Source organism: Barbus barbus (assembly GCF_936440315.1).
Source record: "Barbus barbus genome assembly, chromosome: 4".
In the NCBI taxonomy this organism is placed as follows: Eukaryota; Metazoa; Chordata; class Actinopteri; order Cypriniformes; family Cyprinidae; genus Barbus; species Barbus barbus.
The window spans coordinates 13,656,870-13,680,866 of record NC_136732.1 but is presented as its reverse complement, the minus strand read 5'-3'; the positions used below and the strand labels follow the sequence as shown (position 1 = coordinate 13,680,866).

At 38.1% G+C, this 23,997-nt stretch overlaps 2 protein-coding genes across 3 annotated transcripts; one reads left to right on the top strand and one right to left on the bottom strand.

The window, feature by feature from the left end:
* Positions 1 to 145: 145 nt before the first annotated feature.
* LOC306868727 (hsc70-interacting protein-like) lies at positions 146 to 20,120 on the top strand. The gene is made up of 13 exons (XM_079415029.1): positions 146 to 250; positions 498 to 646; positions 897 to 948; positions 5,441 to 5,525; positions 8,675 to 8,748; positions 9,897 to 9,963; positions 10,088 to 10,172; positions 10,252 to 10,362; positions 10,458 to 10,560; positions 16,064 to 16,180; positions 16,266 to 16,314; positions 17,113 to 17,204; positions 19,152 to 20,120. Exons 2-13 carry the CDS (start codon positions 537 to 539, stop codon positions 19,281 to 19,283), a joined length of 1,077 nt encoding a protein of 358 aa, XP_079271155.1. The 5' UTR covers positions 146 to 250; positions 498 to 536; the 3' UTR covers positions 19,284 to 20,120.
* Positions 20,121 to 21,544: 1,424 nt separating this feature from the next.
* On the bottom strand, positions 21,545 to 23,668 carry LOC306864420 (E3 ubiquitin-protein ligase RBX1; the record flags this gene model as incomplete). 2 transcript variants are annotated; one of them, XM_079408429.1, is made up of 5 exons in its annotated part: positions 23,401 to 23,668; positions 22,504 to 22,582; positions 22,308 to 22,378; positions 22,118 to 22,203; positions 21,545 to 21,751 (listed from the first exon to the last, which is right to left on the bottom strand). In XM_079408429.1, exons 1-5 carry the CDS (start codon positions 23,548 to 23,550, stop codon positions 21,739 to 21,741), a joined length of 399 nt encoding a protein of 132 aa, XP_079264555.1. In that variant the 5' UTR covers positions 23,551 to 23,668. The 2 variants fall into 2 exon arrangements, with proteins under 2 accessions (XP_079264555.1, XP_079264556.1); XM_079408430.1 differs by lacking the exon at positions 21,545 to 21,751 and having other exon boundaries at positions 22,114 to 22,203; positions 23,401 to 23,479.
* Positions 23,669 to 23,997: the final 329 nt, after the last annotated feature.

Sequence of the window (23,997 nt, the reverse complement as noted above, 5' to 3'; positions counted from 1 at the left end):
TGTACATTTATGTAGAGAAAATGTAAACACGTTCATAATACAATTAATTAGTTAAAATTGTTTTTATATTTTTAAAGAGTCCATTTTTTTGAATGCAGTGCCAGAAGGACCCCTGTTGTTTGGGTTTTGTCATAGTAGTTTAATTCCCGCCTGCGCAAAATTCGCAGTCTCGCGCGTGCAGAGCGAGTGCGATCTCGCAACCCTCAAATCGCTGCTGGGGAAGCGCGTTTTAGGCACTTTGCTCTTTCAGGTATCACATTAATGGTTTATTTTTTGAATGAAAGTTTATTGAGAATAATTAAAATTGAACAAATTGCGTTTCCTCGTGCATTATTTACAGAAGCTTCTATGCAGCGCGTGCGTTAATTCCGTGCACCATTAATTACTGGATATTTTCTCCACTGTTTATTAGCGTTGGATAATTTATTAAGCCCGCGATCACGTCATGTGACGGGAATAATAATAATAATAATAACGCACGTTTCCATGTTTTCCAGCACATTGTATTTACTGCTTGAGTTTGCTTGGTGTGGAATATGGATCCACGGAAAGTGTCGGAGTTAAAGGCCTTTGTGCAACTGTGCCAAGATAATCCATCTGTGCTGCATCTGCCAGAGATGGGCTTCTTTAAGACCTGGCTACATGGGTCAGTGCTTGTTTGTGTTGTTTATGGTTGTGCATTCAGTATTGATTCCAAATGTTATGTTTTACCAACATAATAATGATAAACTATGAAGTGCATTGTGTAATAATGTGGGTTTCTATGTCAAAGTTCAGGATCCACATCCATGTAGCTCCCAGAAAGTGCTAGCTTCATCACTTTTCAATGCAGCACACAGATAAATAAACATCCCTGCATGACTCATATAAAATGCAAATATGTTACTCTATTATAGAATGGGAGCAAACATACCATTACCAACAAAGAATGACAGCTCATCATGCAAGGTAGGAAAAGAAACGAAGAAGAATTATTTTACTGCCTTTATTACACAACCTAAAAAAACACAGCATAACGGTCTGTAAATATTAATAATATTATATATAATATATACAAGGTTGTATTTGTGACTATTCATTTACCATTAATGGTGAAAGAAATGCTCTCCACATGTTTCATAGATCTTGTGAGTGAATGTAAACATATATAGCTTGTCCACAATTAATTTCCAGGTTACCTTTTAATGAAATCCATTTTTATCTTTTCCAAAATATGTGTATTTTATTTTATTATATTTATTATTCTGTTTTATGATTTCATCCATTATTTATTTATTATTATTATCATTTGTTGAATGAAATTAATTGATAAAACTCTTAAAATGAAATAAATGACAAAATAATCAAATGAATACATCACATAATTTGCAACAAAGCATTTAATTTTTTTTTTTTTTTTTTTTTTTTGGTCAAATAAGACGAAACAGAACTGCTTAAATTTAAAATGTGGATGAAAAATATCTTCAAAAAATAATATTGTCCTTAAGACTTGCATTTTAGTATATGATAGTAATATATTTCCTCCAGTTTTGGTGGTTTGTCATTAAAGGGGTCATCGGATGCCCATTTTACACAAGTTGATATGATTCTTCAGGGTCTGTAACATACTTTGGTTAAAATTTCTCAACGGTAGTGTAAAAAACACCTTCTTTATCCTGTAAAAATCAGCTCTGTCTTCAGCACGCTGATCTAGTCCATGTTGCTTTAGTGAGCTCTGCTGACTCCGCCCCTCTCTTCCGTGGAGTGACGAGCAGACCATAGATATGTGTAGAACCCCTATTCGACCGCTCCAGATACGTTGATGCGTCAGCCATCTTGCATTCACCATAATAATCAATGAATATTCAAAGATATACAGGCGTATAACTTGCTGTTGTGGGCGCACACAGTCAATGCGCTCAAAGATTTGCAGATTGTTCCAAAAATGGCAGATGGCTTACGTATCACGGCCCATAGAAACAGTCCATAATGAGGCATCTAGGTATATATGTCTATGGAGCATACTAAACTTCAGCTGCGAAACTGGCTAACTAGCGCATTAATAGGAAAGGCGATTAGCAAAGATTCATAAAAACCCTTATACTCACTTCTTCTGTAGATGACGCTGGATCACGAATGATTCACGTGAACATAGATGCATTTAGGCAGATCGGGGATCGGCGCATTCACTTCAAAGTAGGGATGTCAATGATTAATCGACGATCGATTAATTGTCGATAAGCGATGTAATCGATAAGAGCTATCGATGGTCGATTAATTGTCGATAAGCGATGTAATCGATAAGAGCTATCGATGGTCGATTAAGCAGTTTCATTTTGGGGTGCGTGCGTCTCATGCGCAAAACACGTGCAAACGTCTGTGAGTGACGGTGAAGGGGCTGGATCTTACACGAAAATAATTTACTAATGTACAAACTACGCTTTTAATGTGATCCAAACTTTAAAAGTACATTAAAACAGATAGAATACAAAGTTATTTTGTATTGAAATGTAATAAGTCATGTTCAATTACAATTTCCCTAGATAATTGTTGCATATCGGGCACTTCGCTTTGACAGGGCTGCGCGCACGTGAGCAGGACATAGGCTATTCATTCATACAACTTGTTAATTCATTCCTACGACATATTCATTTGTGGCCACTGTCCAGGTTTCATTAATTTGTTCCCTAGAAAACCCATGAATTTAAATGCAGGAGCAATTTAAGTCATAGTAACGAATTCTTAATTCATGGCCATGCAATCTTATATTTTCCCCCACATGTTTACCACAGTAAGAGATGCGAAAACAGTTAAAACAACAATAAAATAAACCTGCAAATCTAGAGGGTGAGACAGTAAGGATTTGGGAAAAGAAACAATAAAAAAATATTAAATTCGTTACCATCTGGCAAAACAGGACACAATGCCGTATACAGCTTGATTTAAATGCATGCGCTCGAACGGCATGCATCCAAAAGCATGGTCTCGATGTAACATTTGCCTGCTAACCAATTATTTATCTTATTAACAAAGCTTTGTACCTCACTTTTGTCACAATACTTGCATTAAAATGTTTCAAATGGGTAACAGTGTGTTTTGCCAAGGATCACTGACCACACGTCACAGCACCCACGCGCCGTACTTGCGTTTGGGATCATTTTATTTTAAATCCTGATAATGTCAATTGCAAACATTGTGACGATGTTTTAAAATAAAACAACGAGCACCATGAAACCATTTAAAAAGGCGCATTCAGCGGTCTCCGTGACAGAATATGAAACAGCCCACAAAGTATAATGATCCCGTGCGTAACTACGGCGCTCTCTTCATTTTATCAAATGATCATAATCACATCCATTCATTTTACGATCCTGCTACTAGCCATTTATTTAGACTAAAAACCCCTTTTATTCGGGTGAGGAAGCTGGCGTTTTGAGTGGCTTTTGCACATCCTGTCATGCCGGTGACTATATGCTACTGCATTAGATGCATTATGCAGTATTAAGGTTAACGATTAATTGATCGTTAATTTAAACGACGATCGATTGTGGAAATGATCGAAAATTGACATCCCTACTTCAAAGTGAAAGTACCGTTAATCCTCTGCGTCTTCAGTGGCTCAGATGTCGGGAGTAAATGACGACTGCTATATTCATTATTACATCCAACAACTAAACACTTCAATCGCTTAATCTGAGACATCTTGTCTTCCCTTGCACCGGAGGCAGACTCTCATGGGAGCGGCCTGTACAGAACTACGTCATTCTGACAGGAACCTCACAACAGCCTGATTTGAGAATTTAAAACTTGGGATTTGGGATTTTAAAACAGGGATTTAAAAAAAAGAAAAAAACACTGGGTGGATTTTTATCATTATAGGATGGATGTGTACTAGGGCTGTATACCTTGGAGAACCTGGCGATACGATACATACCTCGATACACAGGTCACGATTCGATACGTACCTCGATACAGAGCTGTCTCGATACGATTTGATACAATGTGACACGATTCGATACGATTCAATAAAAATACATGGGCCAGAGCCAATTAGTTAATGCTGAACACATTTACTCAAACAGAACTCTGCATTTTTCTTCAATTTATTGAAGACAAAAGTGCATTATAACAAAGTGCATTTTGCTTAAATATTTGCAACTTTAAGTGCTCTGATTAATTGTACACAAATTGTATTAATCTGGAAATTACGACAAGTCAACATTTAACTTTCCAAGGGTACAGTCTGAGCTCACACAAGCACAAAATCTTCTTCTTATTATTCTTAACTTCTTATTAAATCTTCTTATAATTATTTTTTGTGACACTACTGCCATAACATATTTCACTATGGCTGTGTCCAAATTCAGGGTCTACATCCTTCGGAGTACTCATTTGAAGGATGTTACGTCACAGCGCCGCGACGAAGGCTGTCCAAATTCGTAGGATCCTTCAAATGCGGCCCACAAATACGTCCTCCTTTTCCCCGAATTGGAAGGATGGGTGTGGTGGATCCTTTCCCGTCCTACCTATCCCATAATTCTTTTTCGGCAAAGCGTAATGGCGGACGAAGCGAGCGGTAGCGGAGTGGGAGAGGAGTTTCTCTGACAAAACAAGCTAAAGTTTATGCTTCGGCTCAATGAATTTGTAGGAGAAATTAGTAGAATACTTAAAAACAAATAAAAATAGGCTATAATGGCTTACCTGGATGTGACTGTCTTGTAGTCTGATATAAAAAACTCTCCGACAACGAGCAAAGAAAGTATTTAATTTATTTAATTGCTTTATTTCTTCCAAAAGAATTAAAATGAGGAGAATAACTCTTTGTTTGTCCATTTTCCCGCTTCTTGCTTGGCGCTGTCACGGTTGCTAGGCGACAGGATATGAGCAACGGGTAAGGGAGGGAACTGAAAGAAGGGTAGGCTGTCCAAATTCACAAACACCGACTTCCGGGTTTTGCGGACGTCGGAGGATCCCTCCTCCTTCAACCGGGTAGGAAGGATCCTAAGGAGGATGCAGACCCTGAATTTGGACACAGCCTATGAAATCACTTAAATGCTACATCTTGCTTTAACATTTTCCATGAGTTTTTTTGAAACTCGCGGGCACCGCTGCGCCCCCTAATGGCTGGGCGGAGTATCGATACTAAGGGCTAGAATATCGATACTGTATCTTTTTTTATTATATCGGTATGTATCTAAGAATCGATATTTTGAGCACACCCCTAATGTGTACACACACTTCCAACACACATTTATGTTCAAACAACTTGTAAAGTTAATTTTGCATCCGATGACCCCTTTAAGATCTTTGCATTTCAGTGTGTATTTGTGGTTTTTGATAAAACAGTGAAAGGTCTGAAGTGACTGTCTGTGCTTTAGATCCATGCCACTGTACGTGATCTGCAACTGTTTTATGATATTTTCTAAATATTGCCGCTGTCTGTGTTTTCAATTGTCTGTAGGGAAGCTGTCCATGTGATGGGGCCCCCAAAGCAGCGTCAGAACATGAACCTGCCCCGCCATCTGAGAGCGAAGAGAGTGAATTAGGTATCTTGACTCTAATATCTCCTTCAATATCTTTTGTTTGCTCCTCATATGTCATCTTGATATGCCATCGCTCTGGCCTTTTTTGTGGATAGGTAATAGCTCTGAACTTTCACTAAACTTTTCGAGCTATTGCTGGCTCACGATTTCTCGCTCTGTGGCAATGTACAACATCAACTTCATTTTTGATATTCAAACATGGACAGTTAGTAGACAATAAAATGGATGCCAACAGCGTTTGAAGCTGATATCTAGGCTCTAAAATGAACCACATTAAAATGTTTTGTAGTGTCCTGGAAATTAGAGGCTGAAATCTTTTGACTGTAGAGATAAAAAGAAGCTGTTTGTGTCTACATAAACTTCTGAAGGTAAAGAAGCTGTTAAAAGGCGCAATAGTCACTGAATCTATTTAGATCACAGATTTACAGTACTATACCATTAATATTAAAATAAATATTATTACAATTTAAAATAACAGTTTTTTTTGTTTTAAAATGTAATTTATTCCTGTGATAACCTGAATATTCAGCATCATTACTCCAGTCTTCAGTGTCACATTCTAATATATTGATTTGCTGCTCAAGAAACATTTATTATTATCTACATTATCAACAGTTGTACTTTTTAATATTTTTATGGAAACATTACAGCATTTGTTGCATCATAAATGTCTTTACTGTCACTTTTAATCGATATAAAACATTCTAGCTGAATAAAAGTATTAATTTTAAAAACACACGTAGTGACCTTCCTGTTTTTTATTTATTTATTTTTTGCATATTTGTTACACTTAAAAGATTCAGATCATCAAACTAATTTTAATATTACACAAAGATAATGCAAGTAAATACAAAATGCATTTTTTAAATGATGATTTCATTTATTAAAGGATTAGTTCACTTTAAAAAAAACTTTTGCTGATAATTTACTCACCCCCATGTCATCCAAGATGTCCATGTCTTTCTTTCTTCAGTCGAAAAGAAATTAAGGTTTTTGATGAAAACATTTCTCCATATAATGGACTTCATTGGGACCCAAACGGTTCAAGGTCCAAATGACAGTTTCTGTGCAGCTTCAAAGGGCTTTAAACGATACCAGACGATGAATAAGGGTCTTATCTAGCGAAACGATCGGTCATTTCAAAAATAAATAAAAAAGTTTAAGTTTTATAAGCACAAATGCTCGCCTTGCTCTGTTCTGTGATGCGCGTTCGTGACGTCACGTAATACGCAATGACGTTGAAAAGGTCACGGTTGACTTAGGCGGAAGTACCGAGTACCGCGCAAAACCAGCCTCCCCAACACATTCGACCCGCTCCAGTTTGCATACCGTCCAAACCGCTCTACGGACGATGCAATTTCCTCCACCCTCCACCTGGCTCTTACCCACCTAGAAAATAAAGACTCCTATGTTAGAATGCTGTTCATTGACTTCAGCTCGGCATTCAACACAATAATCCCACAACAGCTCATAAATAAACTAAACTTGCTGGGCCTTAACAATTCCCTGTGTAATTGGATCCTGGACTTTCTAACCGGAAGACCTCAGTCAGTCGGTGTCGGCCACAACACCTCGAGCACTACCACACTGAGCACAGGTGCCCCACAAGGCTGTGTGCTCAGCCCGCTTCTCTTCACACTGCTGACCCACGACTGCACTGCCAAGTTCAGCTCCAACCCCATCACAACGATGAAACGCACTACAGAGAGGAAGTGGCACAGCTGGCTGAATGGTGTGGCACCAACAATCTGTCCCTCAATGTGGAGAAGACAAAGGAGGTTGTGATGGACTTCAGAAGAAACTCCGTTGACCACCCCCCACTGACCATCGACAGCTCGACTGTGGAGAGAGTCAGCAGCACTAAATTCCTGGGGGTGCACATCACAGAGGATCTCACCTGGACCACCATGTCACTCTCCAAAAAGGCACAACAGCGCCTACACTTTCTCCGTCGGCTGAAAAGAGCAAGTCTCCCTCCACCCATCCTCACCACATTCTACAGGGGCTCCATTGAGAGTGTGCTGACCAGCTGCATCACTGTCTGGTACGGGAACTGCAGTGCTGCTGACCGCAAGACCCTCCAGCGGACAGTGAACATAGCAGCAAAGATCATCGGTGCCCCTCTCCCCTCCATCCTGGACATCTTCCTTACACGATGCTCCAGCAAAACCAACAGCATCGTGAAGGACTCCACCCATCCCTCCCACAGCCTCTTCCAGCTCCTACCATCAGAAAAACGGTACCGGAGCATCAGAGCCTGCTCCACCAGACTGCTCAAAAGCTTTTTCCCCCAGGCTGTGAGAGCCCTGAACTCAAATCACCCCACCCCCCTCTGAAACCCCATGCAAACCCCTACCTCCTCCATTAGAAAATCCTGAAGGAGAATATCCGGCCATGAGTTTGTGACCTCAAGCTCAAGCGCACTTGGGTTATGCAGTAGGACAATGATCTCAAACACACCAGCTAGTCCACCTCTGAATGGCTCAAGAAAAACAAAATTAAGGTTTTGGAGTGGCCAAGTCAAAATCTGGGCTTAAATCCAATTGAGATGCTGTGGCATGACCTTAAACAGTTCTTTCATGCTTGAAAACCCTCCAATGAGGCTGAATTAAAACAATTCTGCAAAGAATTGTGGGCCAAAATTCATCCACAGCGATGTGAAAGACTCATTGCCAGTTATGGCAAAAGCTTGCTTACAGTTGTTGCTGCAAAGGGTGGCACAACCAGTTTTTAGATTTTAGGGGGCAATTGCTTTTTCACGTAGGGCCAGGCAGATTTGGACAGCTTTTTTCCCTTGCTAAATAAAATCATTATTTCAATTCATTTTGTATTTACTTGGGTTATCTTTGTGTAATGTTAAAATCTGTTTGATGATCTGAATCCAAGTGTGACACGTGCAAAAATAAAAATAAAAAACAGGAAGGGGGCAAAAACCTTTTCACGGCACTACATATTTTATGTTGCAATCCCTAAAAATGCTACCAGTTTATAGGCCAGTAAAGCTTTACCCTGCACAATTTCTAATCTCATGTGGTGCTCATTTGGTCAATTTCTAATCTCATTTGTCATTTGCAAATATCTCTTTGGAGAATATGCTCTTATTTTGTAACAACAGTTTCTAATGCTTACACTGCTATGTGAATTTTCTTCAGAAATTGACAATGAAGGAGTGATTGAGCCTGACACAGATGATCCTCAGGAGATGGGCGATTATGAGAACCTGGAGGTAAACGCACAATATCAGGAAAAATCTGAAATATCCATAATCCTTTGAGATAAGAGTTCATTGTACTATAAAAGCATACTGCAATGTGCAGAACTCAAAACTTTCTCCTCGGTCTAAAAAGACCACTGATTGAAGCTAAAGGCTGGAAAACATTACACAAATTTTAAAGCAGTAGGTATCATACACTTGCCAACTTTATAAGTAGTTACGCAAGAAAAGCTGTGCATCATACACTTAACAACTGAGGATTGTACGCTATCAGACTTTTAAGCTATTCCAGCTCAAAATATCACACGTTTGATCTTGTTGAGTGAATAGAATGGAACTGGATGAAGTCTGTGACCATCATACACTACACAATTTTCTACGAAATCTTTATCTCAAATCTGCAGACTGGCTCTGACTTTTGACAACTAGCGTCAACTCCAGACTGTAAATCGGTGCAGAAAATCTGGGCAAATGTCATGTAGTGTATTCAAGCCTTAAGCTGCTAAAACGTTCCAAGCATATATATCCTTATTTCTGCAATTAAAAAAAAAAGTTAATTAGAGGGTTGGGTTTAGCAAAGTTAGTGTGCATGTGCATGATTTTAGTAATTATGCACAAAATATTTTAACAGCTAATTGTACTCTTACTAAGTCTGATTACATAAATACATTGTGATTATTGGTGGGTTTCCACTCAAAAGATCCAACAGATATTACCACAGTTTTTGAGAGAAACCACAGCAAATTCTGTTCATTTGGGCTGCAAAAGCCAGGAAAAAGTCCTGCTAAATCCCAAACCACAGTTACTCATTTCACATACAAAGAACATGGATGTACATTTTCACAAAAAAAGTCAGATAAATGGTCATGAGAAACTATATTAAGCAAGCCTTGACTGACATTATAGATTGACCAGATGTGACTCCTTTAAATCAAAGCTGTTTAAACAATGTGAGGTTTTAAGTATTCATCCATATTCATCATGGACAACCTCTGATGCTGTGATCTTGCTGTTGGGTTGCTCTTTCAAAACGCTGTCAGAAATGACAGAGGGTTTCCTGTATCTTCTTGTGATTTAAATCTTTTAAAGTCTTTCATCAAGCTCTTAGTGTAGAGCGAAATTATTCAAACGGGATGATGAAATGCTTTCTTTATTCTCAGGTCACAGATGAGATGATGGACCAGGCCAATGAGAAGAAGATTGAGGCTATTGGAGTGTTAGGAGACGGTGTGTTGCCTCTTATTTGAAATTATGAAATCAGTAATAATGTAATCATAGTTTCTATTTCCTTAGTTGTGGTCATAATTCATGATAAAAAAACGGGGTTCAACGAAACATGCCAACTTTTCAGGTGACCTACAGAAAGCTGTAGACCTCTTCACTGAGGCCATCAAACTCAACCCGAAACTGGCCATTCTGTATGCCAAAAGAGCCAGGTATCATCCAATCCCTGCTTTAGTTTTTAGCAAACTGGTTCGATTGGCTCTTGATTAACTGTCTGTTTGTGTTTTTCAGCGTATTTTTGAAAATGCAGAAGCCCAACGCTGCCATCAGAGACTGTGACCGAGCCATCAGCATCAACCCAGACTCAGCCCAGCCTTATAAGTGGAGGGGGAAGGCACACAAGTAACAGACTACAGCTAGATTTTGATGGAAGACGTTTGATTTCTGCCTTGACACATCAGTGCTTTGCGGCTGATAAAGATCTCTCGTTCTGACAGGTTGCTCGGTCACTGGGAGGAGGCCGCTCGAGATTTGGCGATGGCCTGTAAGCTGGACTATGATGAAGAGGCCAGTGCCATGCTAAAAGAAGTCCAACCAAAGGTATCAGTGCAGAGCTCTGAACTGGTGTAATTATTGTTTTGGAGTAGTAATAGTTTCAATTTTAAGCTTATATTTAATTACTTATATTTTAAAAACATCCAAAAGTGTTTTTTTTTATAAATATCAATTTCCAGTTTTAAAAGACTTCCTGAACTCGATTTTAATACAGTCATGATGGACTGCATGGTTTTTATTATTTAATTTCTTTGTATCATATAATTTATATCAATAATATGTATATTTTTGTTATAAGTTTTCTTGTCACATGACAACAAAATGACCTCCCTCATATTGGATATACCTTATTGACCCGAATGTAAGACGACCCCCCTTTTTCAAGATGTACTTTTTGGAAAAGGCTTTTTGAAAACCAAATTTTGTGTTTTATTAAGAGGAAAAATTTCATTATCAGTAGAAGTGAAATCTTATTGTAGCCTTCAAATCTGGGTACCGTCTTATGTTTTAAAATCACTGGTAGAGGAAGCTTGGTCCCATCAGGCTAACATGACAGTCACGACTCATGCCTCTGTAAGCTTTTCTTTTTCTTTTGTTTTCACTCGCGATGTTCTTGGCACACTCGTTTTATGCGTATTTGTTTGGCGCCACCTATTTTTTGTGGGTGCATTATTGACATGTCAGTGCTTTTCAAAGTCCGTACTCCGATCCGGACCCGGAGGGAATTCATTCCAGACCCGCCTCCATTTTGTATTTCAAGCACTATTTATATTTCCTACTTTGATAAATGTTAAACTTGTAAATCATTTGTTTTTTGGAGATGGTTCGAAATGAAAGCGGAGGCAAGATATTGAAACTTTTCCTTTATGACATTTGTTATCATTACATCGAGTGAGCGTATGACGTTTGATAATCGGGCGACATTTCATCACTAATATGAGTATTTTATTATTATTATTTCTGTTATCACTTAGATTATGACCATCTGGCTTACAGCAGTGTCCAGTGTTTCTCATACATTGAGTTATTTGTGGCAATATCAAAACTGATCGCCACAAATAGATTTTCCAAAAGGCTTATACTTTGTTGAATAAACTGAGCACTGCACGTTTCTAAATTAAAATGCAGCGCAGATGTTTTTATATGAATGTATCTTTGAAAAGAACCGGCCATCTTCAGAAAAGATTTGACTTTATTTTCATTTCGTCTTTCCTGTAATGCCTGATAAAGTAGCATTTGTGAGCGCAGCGCCTATTTGATTACAGTCGTTTCCCGGGGGAAACCGCTATATATATCTTCCGCTCCAGCAGCGCCTCCTGCTGGCAGAGAATGAATTTGCATTTGCAAGTCTGTGGGGAAACGCTGGTGTCTGTCAGCAAACATAAACAAAAAGCATGCTTCAGAACTGTTTTGAGAAGGTGCTTAAGTTTTGAGCCATGTATTATTGCTATGAATTAGGCTACTACTACTATGACTGTTACCATCTTGTGCCCTGCAATAATAATTTACTCAAACCCCCTGTTATGAGATAAAGGGGCCAAACATATCGGCCATAAAAATCACCATCTAATATCGGCCATCAGCTGCTTGATTTCTAAATATCAGCATCGGCCAAAGAAAAACCCTAATCGGTCGACCTCTATTGCTGACACTTAAATTAATTATTTTGCCATTTTTGCACCTGTCATTAATGTATGTTGAATGCAAAGGGCTTTATTTAGAGTTTATTTTTTTATGCATGTTATGTACTGTATGTTTATTGAAAATAATTTTTGTAATAGCCAATTGTTCTGGTCCGGACCTTTGACACTGATGAAAATTCAGATTTGGACCTTTGAATGTAGACTTTGAGAACCCCTGGTCTAGACCCTGAATATAAGACAACCACGTTTTTTCAGATGTATTTCCAAGAAAAAAACACCGTCTTACTGTATATTCGGGTCAATACGGTATGTTTTACCAGAATTTAATGATATTGAATTCTACTTTTAATGTTTTTTATATATATAAAATAATACATCTGGGGTCTCATTTATGAACGTTGCGTATGCACAAAATGGGCATAGAAATATGCATACAAAATACTCCACGCACATATCGGGGATTCTAAAAAATTAATTTGACGTAAATATGTACAAACATTCTAGACCATGCGTACAAACTTTTTCCTGGAGTGAGAAAAGTAATGAAGCAAACAACGATGTTTTAATGTCGATATACACGTTTACATTAAATATTCCACTCTCATTAATGGAGATAAGCACTGAAATTAGGCTACATAAAAATCATTACGCAGAAGTTAAACCAAAATTATATGATTTTAGACATATTTGTAGTGGATGCGCTTGATCACTTTTCCTGCGGCATGCTTTGTTTTAATAACAGCGAGGAGTGCTATGGGTGTACAGTAATTCATCTTTAAATTAAACTGCAGATCTCATGTTGAGAAAATATTTTAGCAAGAACAGTGATAAATTATGAGCACTTACTTTGATATTATAGTGGACACTGCTGGATTAAGTGGTCGAACGGTCCATTGTCCAGTTTGAATAGGTTCAGTGATAATAGCTTACTGTACAACCGCAGCTGCACGGAGGTGTTAATGGCGTGTGAAGAAATCTCCAAAACATTATGAAAAATACCACTGTATTTGAAGGATACAACTTGAAGAAAACGGTAAGATTTAAATTACTTTTTCAGTGGCAGGCCGAGTCAGACAATTGTATTTGCATTTTTAGTGTTTCCACTAAAATTAGCTAAAAGATGTTCACCTTATCAGCAAAACTGCATAAATTTAATTTGATTTGAAATGTTTAAAACAATAGAAATACTATTTGGCCAGTGGAAATGAATGAGTCAAATGAATCAATTCTATACTAAAATATTTATCTGAGACCTATTTTAAACAGTTTTTTATGGATATTTTGGTATATTTATTCTAAAACATAACAAGGATACTGGATGATTTTTAGCAGTAAAAATTAATGTGGCAAAAATTACATTTTTAGTTAGTATCTTATATTTTCTTAATGTCTTGTACCTTCAACGCTGTTAAACATGGTGTCACGTGGATGGGAATATGCATGGAAATTATATGCAGATGCATCGGAAAACTAGGCGTTGTAAGCTCCATATATGGTTATTTCGGAGAGGAGACGGGGTGGAGATGCACTTATGCACAATCTTCCCCTGACTGGGATTTATAAAGGGATTTTTGCACAAGTTCTGGCGTATGCATGGGTTTATAAATCTGAAACATTTTGTGCGTATGCAAAATCTAGCTTTTGTTCGTACGTACACTTTTAGGATGAAATCTACTGAGAGTTTTATAAATGAGACCCCTGGACCTAATTATTTGCATAATTATTTTTAAAATTAGCATATTGGTTACATCACTGACCCAAGTACACCACTATTCAAAGTTTGGGGTTGATAAGATATTTTAATGCGTTTGAAAGAAGAATCTTAAGCTCACCAAGGCTACGTATATTTGATAAAAATTCCAAAATATATATTTATTTTTTTTACATAATATAAGTGTGTGTACTGTGTATATTTATTATGTATATATTGTGGCGGGAGGAGCCAACGACAGACACAGTGGGCGTGGCGTCAAGCCTCGGAGAGGTTTTTATTAAACAATATATCAAAATAAAGTGTCCAAAGGGGGAAAAGTGTCCAAAATAAACGGGGATCTGGTGTCCTCGTCGTGCTGCGGGGCTGTGCAGGAGGGCAGTGTTCAGGAGGGAAGGGTCCAGGGAAGGGGCGGAGTCCGGTGGCCGCACGCGCTCCCCTCTCGGGGCCGGGAGCGAGTGGCGGCGGCGTCTCTGGCGCGGCTTCGTCCATCTTCGGGATCCCGGCACTTCTGGGGGACTCGGCGGCTCGGCATCCTAGCCCGTCAGCCGCCTAACGGGTGCGGCAGTCCTCCTCGACGCTCCCTTCCTGGACCCACGAGGACACCAGCGTGCATGCACGGGGGAGAGACCGGTCTCCCGAGGAGAGGCGCGCTCGGCGTTTAAACGGCGGCGGTGATGAGGCTCTACTCACGTCAGGTGCGCCTCATCACACGCCGCCAGCCCTGGCTGTTTCAGCGCCCCTCCTCTCTCACACACCCACTCCTGTCGGGAGCCTGGTGAAGGGCGGCGAATACAGGACGGGGTGGTGATGATGGACAGGGGGGAGGCAGCCGACTCGTCACAATATAAATACACACACATGCATGTATATATTTAAGAAATATTTTATGTTTATATATTATTATTACTATTATTCTTTTCTTTTATAATACATATTTTTGGGGTCAATAATTGTTCCAATCATCTTGGATCCCTGCTTATCTTCCTTCTCTCTCTACATACCTGTATGTCAAAATGTACAACAGTATTCTGAAATGTTTGAGGCTACACCAGAAGATGCAAACCACTCATTAGCAAGAAGAATAGGAGACGAGCCTCAAAAATGCAGTTTTATGGACTGATTTTATGGACCAAAGTGATGGAAAGGCTAAAGTTTGGAGAAAGAAAGGAGCTGCTCATGATCCCAAACATACAATCTCATCTGAAACACAGTGTACACAGGTGTACATTATAGTACACATTACACAAGTAATGCAATGGCTTGGGCTTTCATCGCTTCTTCTGGGACAGGCTCATTAATCTTCATTAATGATGTAACACATGATGGCAGCAGCAAAATTAACTCAGAAGTCTACAGAAATATTTTGTCTGACAATTTACAGAAAGATGAAACCAAACTGATTGGGAGATCCTTCATCATGCAGCAAGATAATGACCCAAAACATAGTGCCAAAACAACAAAGGAGTTCATCAGGGGCAAGAAGTGGAAGGTTTTAGACTGGCCAAGTCAATCTCCACACTTAAACCCTGTAGAGTATGCATTTTACCTGCTAAAGAAGAGACTGAAGGGAGTAACCCCCCAAAACTGAAAGAGGCTGCAGTGAAAGCCTGGAAAAGCATCACAAAAGAAGAATGCAAACGTTTGGTGATGTCAATGGGTCACAGGCTTGATGCAGTTATTGAAAGCAAAGGATTTGCAACTAAATATTAAGTCTTTTTCACTTTAATCTGTTAATTCTATCTGTTCCAATACTTTTGGTAACATGACAAATGGGTGGGTTCAAACTAAAGGTGCTATCTTCTAAGTTGTGTATCAGATCCAGATGAAAATACCTGTAAATAAAAGCTGAAATGTTAATGTCTCATCTCATATTCATCTTTTGATGTCAAACCCAAATGTTTTCAGTCTACAGCAAAAATAAAGGAACTGGCCTTACTGTTCCAATACTTTTGGAGGGCACTGTATATTTGTCCACAAAAATAAAATCTTACTGACCTCCAAATTTTAAACAGTGTATATTCAAAATGTAAGATTAAAGCATTTGAATGCTAGTGAATGATTGAAAATCACTACTAATGTGATGCAAAATAATGCTTATGTAAGCCTGAGTACATTTGTTGAAAACATCAATAGCAAAGTGAGTGTGCCGAAACTTCAATGTGTCTCATGTGATCCCACCTCTCCCTCGCAGGCCAACAAAATCATCGAGCACCGGCGCAAATATGAACGCAAGCGTGACGAACAAGAGATCAGAGCACGGCAAGAACGAGTAAAGAAAGCGAGGGAGGAGCACGAGAGAGCACAGAGGGTAAGAAATCTATTGATTTGATTCAAGCCACTGAATCAGAATTGTCTGCACAGTCCGTCCTGTTAATGTGCCTCTGTGTGTGCAGGAAGAGGAAGCCAGACAACAGGCTGGAGGGGCACGTGGAGGATTCCCAGGTATCTACTATTAAACTGTTTGTGTATATAATAATCCATACTGACTTAAGGAATAGGAAGAATTTAAATTAACCCATGATTTACTCACCTTCAAGCCGTACTAGGTGTATATGACTTTCTTCTTTCAGACAAATACAATCAGAGATATATTAAAAAAATATCCTGGCTTTTCCAAGCTTTAAAAAGGCTGTGAATGGGGGGGTCGAGATTTTGAAGTCAAATAAAGTGCATAAATCCATCATAAAAAGTGCTCCACATGGCTCCGGGGGGGGTAAATAAATAAATAAAGGCCTCCTGAAGTGAAAATGCCTTTGTATAAGAAAGATATGCATATTTAAAACTTTATAAACCGTAATCTCTGTCTTCCGCTTACTGTTTCACGTGTTCATGCGAGAGTGGCGTTTCAGCAGATATCGTAGGATGTAGGCGCAGCGTAAGCTCCGGTCAAGTGACGAGCACAGAGGAGAGAGCAAAACAAAACACTGGTCACAAATTAGAAGTAAAGAACAATGTCAGAGGGTTTCAATGTAAGCCAAGAGTAGACAGGTTTTCCTTGTAAACTTGTAAACAAAACTTGGTTCTCATGAGACTAGCATATTCTCACCGGAGCTTACGCTACGCCTACATCCTACGTCATCCGCTCCAATTGTTTTCATCTGAAAGAAGAAAGTCATATACACCTAGGATGGCTGGAGGGTGAGTAAATCATGGGCTAATTTTCATTTTTGGGTGAACTATCACTTTAAGAGAGATGACTGCTTTTAGTAATTGATGTTAATATTTTTTGTGATCCTTCAGGAGGTGCTGGTTTCCCAGGAGGAGCTCCTCCGTTTGGAATGCCTGGACTTAATGAGCTATTCAATGACCCAGAGGTTCTCATGGCCATGCAGGTAAAGTTAAGCACATACTGCTGAGCACAATGACGGTGCATTTACACAGAGTTAACAGTTGGATAAACTACAGTCTGAAGTTAAGGAAGGTCTGTAATTATCAGGGAATTTATTAATTGTATTTTCCAGGACCAAAGAAGTTATCTCAATCAATAACATTTTTGAAAATCATAGAACGGTCGATAGTGATTATACAATTTTCTTGTTAAGCTCAGCTGTGAAATATTTGATTGGCTAGGTATTGATCTTATATAGAGAAAAGGCCAGCGTGATATCCAGTTTATGATTGTATCATACATTTATGTTGGTCTTTCCAATAATTTGGTCCAAGCAGTTCAGAATCAGTTCTGATTCATTATGAATTCATTAGAATGATTTATTGGAATCAGTCTCTGTTTTAATCATTTTTAGAAGTCTTATGACAAACAGCTGGGATGATGATGGAAATGCATTGTTTAAAGAGGATGGGAAACCTGTATAAATGGTTCTTAACAAATTTATGATGATTCTTAGTCCACAAATGCTTCACTAAACATAATGATGAACGAACAATTACACATCCATCCAAAAGTTTTGAATTGGTAAGATTTTTTAAAATGGTTTGAAAGAAATCTCTGAATACAGTGAAGCTGTACAATTGTTAAGTAATATTATAATTTAAAATAACGGTAACACTTTATTTTAAGGTGTCCATAAAACAGTAATTACCTAGTTAAGTACTTAGTAGTAACCGTTGTACTTACACGAAACAAAATGTACTTACCATGTAACTTAAGTTATGGAACAGCCTGTACTTACAGTTTGTAATTATATAGATGTAATAGGCAGCTCCTGTTACACACATGTAACAAACCGAGTCTGTTACACAGCAACTTGTGTAATCAAAAGATTGTTACATGTGTTGCAGACTTTATACAACGTAATTATAAATGTTAGTACACAGGCATAAGCTACTTAAAATATTGTATCAAGATACTTAAGTGTACTTTATATATATATATCTATACTGTACACCTTATCCAGCTGCACGTTAGTTTGGTTTAACCCACCAGTACACGGCTTAAATACATGTAATACCTTTCTAATTACATTAAAATTACAGAATATCACACAGGCATAAGCTACTTAAAATAAAATGTATCAAGATTATACTTAAGTGTACTAGTAGCGGTGTAACAGACTCGGATTGTTACATATGTGTAACAGTAGCTGCCTATTACATCTATATAATTACAAACTGTAAGTACAGGCTGTTCCATAACTTAGTTACATGGTAAGTACATTTTGTTTTATGCAAGTACAACTGCTACTACTAAGTACTTGATTAGGTAATTACTCTGTATTATGACACCTTAAAATAAAGTGTTACTAAAATAACTTTTCTATTTGAATATATTTTAAAATCTAAATTATTCCTGTGATGTAAAGCTGAATTTTCAGCATCATTACTCCAGTCTTCAGTGTCCTTCAGAAATCAATCTAATATCTTGATCCATGTTGAAAACAGTATTTGATTAATACATTTCAAAAGAACAAATAGAAAAAATAATTTGGCAAATTTTCAAAAAATAAAATATTTCAAATATATATTTTTTTAACACTGTAAATGTCTTTACTGTCACTTTTGATCAATTTAATACATCCCTGCTGGAATTTTTTTTTTTTTTTAAAGCTTAACACCAAAGTTTTAAATTGATGTGTAAATTCATTCTTGTTTCACAGATGCATCACAATACATTGTAATCATAAATGAACAATGGAAATTGTTAATCGCTGTTACTGTTGTTCCTACTTTGGGTTATTTGGGCCATTTAATATAACTATATAGTATTGAACCATGTTCATAAATGTCTATAATAAACTTTTCTGTATCTGACATTCCTGAGCATCTCAGCTGCTTGTGATATTTACATGAAGGTAAGTCCTTTATGCATTCTCATTTTCCAGGACCCAGAGGTGATGGCAGCATTCCAGGATGTGGCGCAGAACCCCGCCAACATCTCCAAGTATCAGAGCAACCCCAAAATCATGGCCCTGATCAACAAACTCAGCTCCAAGTTTGGCGGCCAGCAGCCCTAAAAAGGGCCGAAAGAGTTCATGTCCAGTTCCAATACTCTGCTGTAGCTTTTTCTCACTGGGTTTCTTGCCATAAATTACAGATAGCATTTAGCTTATGAGCCACTAGAAATACTGATTTTATACGAGTCTGTGCTGATGAAAGAAGAAGAAACTATGAAAGAGTATTGGAACAAGACCAGAGATGTGAGATGAGAGATGTGGCGCGTTTTGAGGGGTGGGGGGATTCGCTCGAGTGACGCATGAAATAAGAATTGGGTGTATTCCTTTAATGTTTTGTTGGAGACAAACTATATTGTGGGCTTCACTGATGCCGACACATACGATCAAGGTCTCTTCTCCAGAATATCAGGGGGGTTGGATTTGAGAGCCTACTCTAGCTGACAGTTGCTGCATTGACGAACTGGATTTAACAAACGTGTCCATTCAGCAGCCAATCATTCCAGGGATTTAGTCTAATTATAATTAACTGCATCCATTCAGTATGCTACATAGCTTATGTTTGTGGTCTTATCCAGCGGGATCCGGATCAAAATGGGGTCTAGATTATATTTATACATATGAATACATATTCCGTCAAAAGTAATTAGTCAATCACATCCTGTTTAGATTTCATGGGTGTTTCTTGTAAAGTTTTTTGATTCATGTTTTTGTTCTTTAATTCTTTTTTTTTTATTTTGCTCTCCTCACCCTCAGTGTGACCTAACATTGTTTTCTGTCTCTCCGTAATGCAAAAAAGTGAAAATTCAATCATAAACAACTTTCTTATTGTGACAAATTTGCATCTTGTATGGATTTTATGATTTAATTCAATAAACATTTTGGTTGTTGCAAATATATGACATGTGTTCTTTTTTTTACAGACTTTAAATTTTATTTTCCTTAAAGAGATAGTTCACCCAAAAATGTATTCTGTCATCGTTTACTCACCCTCAGGTTGCTCCAAACCTATATGAGTTTCTCTCTTCTGCGGAACGGAAAATATATTTTAAAGAATGTAACTAAACATTTGACGGTAGCCATTGACTTCCATTGGATGGAAAAATAAAAAAATACTATGGAAGTCAATGGCTACCGTCAACTACCTGGTTACCCACATTCTTCAAAATATCATCCTTCGTGTTTAATAGACTAGTGAGAGTCCAGTAGTGTTTATATGTAATGTATACATTTCAGGTGCTGTAGAATACAGGTAACCCTTCAATCGAGAACCAGGGGCCTGTACCATGATGGTAGTTGAACAATTTCAAAACCAAACCATTCCAGTCCCGCTTTGTTGGTACCATAATGCTGATCATCAACTTTCTTTGTCAACTCAGGCTTTGTTCCTGAGTTTGTGGAGCGCGTGCACATGAATGTGTGACATCAGTGGCGAGCAGCCAATCACATGCCTCGCACGACAGAGCAAGTATGATTCACTTCTCACGAGAGCGTCCGCAAGATCCAAGACTAAAGGTTAAAAGTTTTGCTATTTATATTACTATTGCAAATAGTGGCAATTATCTGCACCTCAGTATTGTAGTACGTTATAAAACAGTACGCAATAAGAACATATTGAGTGTAAATTATAGTTTTAATTCAAATGATTAAATGGATGCCACCTTATTGGGACAATAAAGCCCTCCCTAACCCTACCCGATACTTTACTTTCAACTTTTTGATTATTTCCTTAATTTTTATTGAAAATAAATGCCTTTCCGATACAATATGAAATTTGAAAAGGAAAAAAAGTTCAGCAAAAGGCAGGTTCGAACTCGGATCGATCGCAAAAACATGCAACTTACCGTCTACACCACTGAAACTAATGCTTAAGTATTAACCCGTCTTTTTTAACCTTGACTAACCCAATCACACGTTATTGGGCTGAGTTAGTGTAAATCGCCTTTGCCAACAAGGCAGGCTATTTGCACTTAGTCTAAATAGACACTCCGTAACATAAATCACAATTATATTAAACATAAAATAACTAAATAATAAATTATATGTAAATAACTCACTAAAACCCAAGATTGGTGCAAATTAAACTGAAATGTACCTGGCTAGTCAGCCAATCCGGCTTCATAGTGTAGGCCCCAGGTTCTTCAACTCAAATGTTTAGATCTGAACTCCTAACTTGAGATTTCTCTCCACATTACTACTTATTTGAACACAAGAGATGAAGTGACTGGGCTCGTTAGGTTTCTTGCATAAAGCCGTAATGTAAACAACAGCACATCATATTTAAGTTGTGTTAAAATAGAATGCAATTTCAGAAATATTGGAACTGAATTTAGAGAGACTTTATTGATAATTTACAGCTCAGAATGCAGCATACAACACAAAAATAAAAAACATCCTAATGAGCATAACAATTTAAATGTGGACCATTTGGTCTTTGACAGGGAGAGAATGGTGACGTTTAAACAAAAATACATCTCAGGAAAGAAAATCCTGGATCTGAAGCACTGACACTGGCTTGCTAATGGCCGTACCTGAGCAACAGAGAAACAAAAGAGGAGTATTAATACAAGCATGGACATTTGCAACCAATAAAACACGTCAGAAAATATGGGATTAGAACAATGGATTATGCCTTCTCAATGATATACTTGTGAAAAATACAAATAATGGGGGAAGACAATCATTTCTAGCATGTTCAGATGCTCATAACTGAAACAAAAGTATTTAGCTTCAATCATATATTAAATCCTAATAAATTTCAAAGGGATACATGATACGGGTTATCTTATCTGGAGCGGATTTGAGAGCTCTAGACGCATGTTTCAGTGAACTAAGATTCTCTAGTAATACAGTTCCTGGGTCTGCCTCTATTTTAATGAAGAAACAAAATCACTCACTTCTGGAACTCCCACTCTCTGTTGTCCAGAGGACACACCTGTCTGGTCTTCAGCCAGCGAGAGATGCAGTGGAAATGAAATGCATGCTGCAGAACCAAAAACACACAGTTATACCACCACCAAACAGACACAGTCCACATTTTGATTTCATTTGATTGGTTAGTTGGTGTGTGTGTCACATCAAACTCACATTACAGACTCCCCAGGCCACTGTACACTCCTCTGATGTAGCTGAAGCCTGATTGGCCTGACACTCTATACCTGAAGGAAGATTAACTAGGCTTTAACAACCCAGACAACTCACTAAGTAGCAGTTGCCAGTGTGTTAAACAACAAACTAAACCCAGAATACAGTCAGATGAGACCAAACGGGAGCTGATACTTACAGAGGTCCATAATGTGATTTCTGCAAATGGCACAGTTGTCCACCACAATGTCCCAAGCCCACAGAGCCACGGCATTCCACTGCAAGAGAAACACACTTCTGGAATTCATTCAACCAAACAAATCTCCGCAACACAATTCCATGGCAATTCGTAACTATTTTATTTTCCAGTGGCACTGAGATCCAACCCAATGTAAATCTCAATTCATCAGTTAATAAAACGCCTGTTACAGATCTACAAACCAATACACACATATCAGAAAATAACAGTCAAAACTGAGAGAATTTACCATAGTAATATCATGGAACTTTCATATATACTGTGGTACTAAATGATTACTAAACGTGTGTGTTAAAAAAAAGGGGTTAAAATTAGACGTGTCTATGGGTTGGAACGTGCCTGTAAAGTCCAGAACAATCTAATCGAACGTTTAGAGTCTACGAAGTGTCCAAAAACGCGTCTATATTGTCAAAAATGAGCAAACCAAACGTTCTGAAAGCGTCTATGATGTCTAAAAATGCTGTCTAGGTAAGGGTTTGTAAGTGTTTTCTATTAGTGTTTCATTTATCTAGTGGCCTGGTTAAATAATCTGTCGGATTACGCAGCAGAATTTACTAGAGTTCAAATCAGAGGCGTCAAGAACGACCAGGTACATTTGTCTACTTGATATCACATTCAACATATTTAGGAGACATATTCAAAGCTGACCGTAATCATAATAAGAACACAGGGATTAATATTAATGATGAGAAAGAGCAGCGCCGCCAATGCTAACCGGGGATTATAAACACGCCGCTGTGAAAGAGTTTACATTTTTAAGAGACTGAGTGGTTTAAATGTGTGTATATATATATATACTTGACATCAATACTTAATACCGACGTCTCAATACTGTACCTTTTTCACTTCAAAACGTTTTTTACTTGCTCCACTGTTAGCTCCACTCGGGGTGTCTACATCCATCGCGGCCGCCATGTTTGCAAATGGTGTGATCTCGCGAGAGTGAGTGAGATCGCATAGTTTAATAATCAGTGATAGGTTGTCCATAAAATAACGCAATACTGCGCGCTATTTAGAATTCTGATTATATTAAACCAGATTAGGGTATGTGAAAAACATATCGATAGTAAAGTAAACTCTACTGTTTAGTAGTCACGTGAAAAACAGTAGGTTCCACCGAGATTTGAACTCGGATCGCTGGATTCAGAGTCCAGAGTGCTAACCATTACACCATGGAACCGGCTGATCCCTCAGCAGAATATTTACATATTTAAAGCAACGCTGAGTTTTTCAACTACTTAGGCAGAATGCAAAAATGCCTTACATCTCTTGCAAAATGAAGTACTGCATTCAAGATATCACAAACACATCTCAAAAGCAAACAGCTTTGCCATAATATTAATTCCTGTTAGGTTTTTGTGTTACATAGAGAATGATGTGTGTTTTGGCTGAGAATTAGTGTCTGGTTTTGCAGATTTGGTGTGTGGCTCTGGT

Coding starts and splice junctions, on each gene's coding strand:
- LOC306868727 (XM_079415029.1), top strand. CDS start 537: ATGGATCCACGGAAAGTGTCGGAGTTAAAGGCCTTTGTGCAACTGTGC. Junction 949..5,440: donor ATGACAGCTCATCATGCAAG/GTAGGAAAAGAA, acceptor AATTGTCTGTAG/GGAAGCTGTCCATGTGATGG. Junction 9,964..10,087: donor TATTGGAGTGTTAGGAGACG/GTGTGTTGCCTC, acceptor CCAACTTTTCAG/GTGACCTACAGAAAGCTGTA.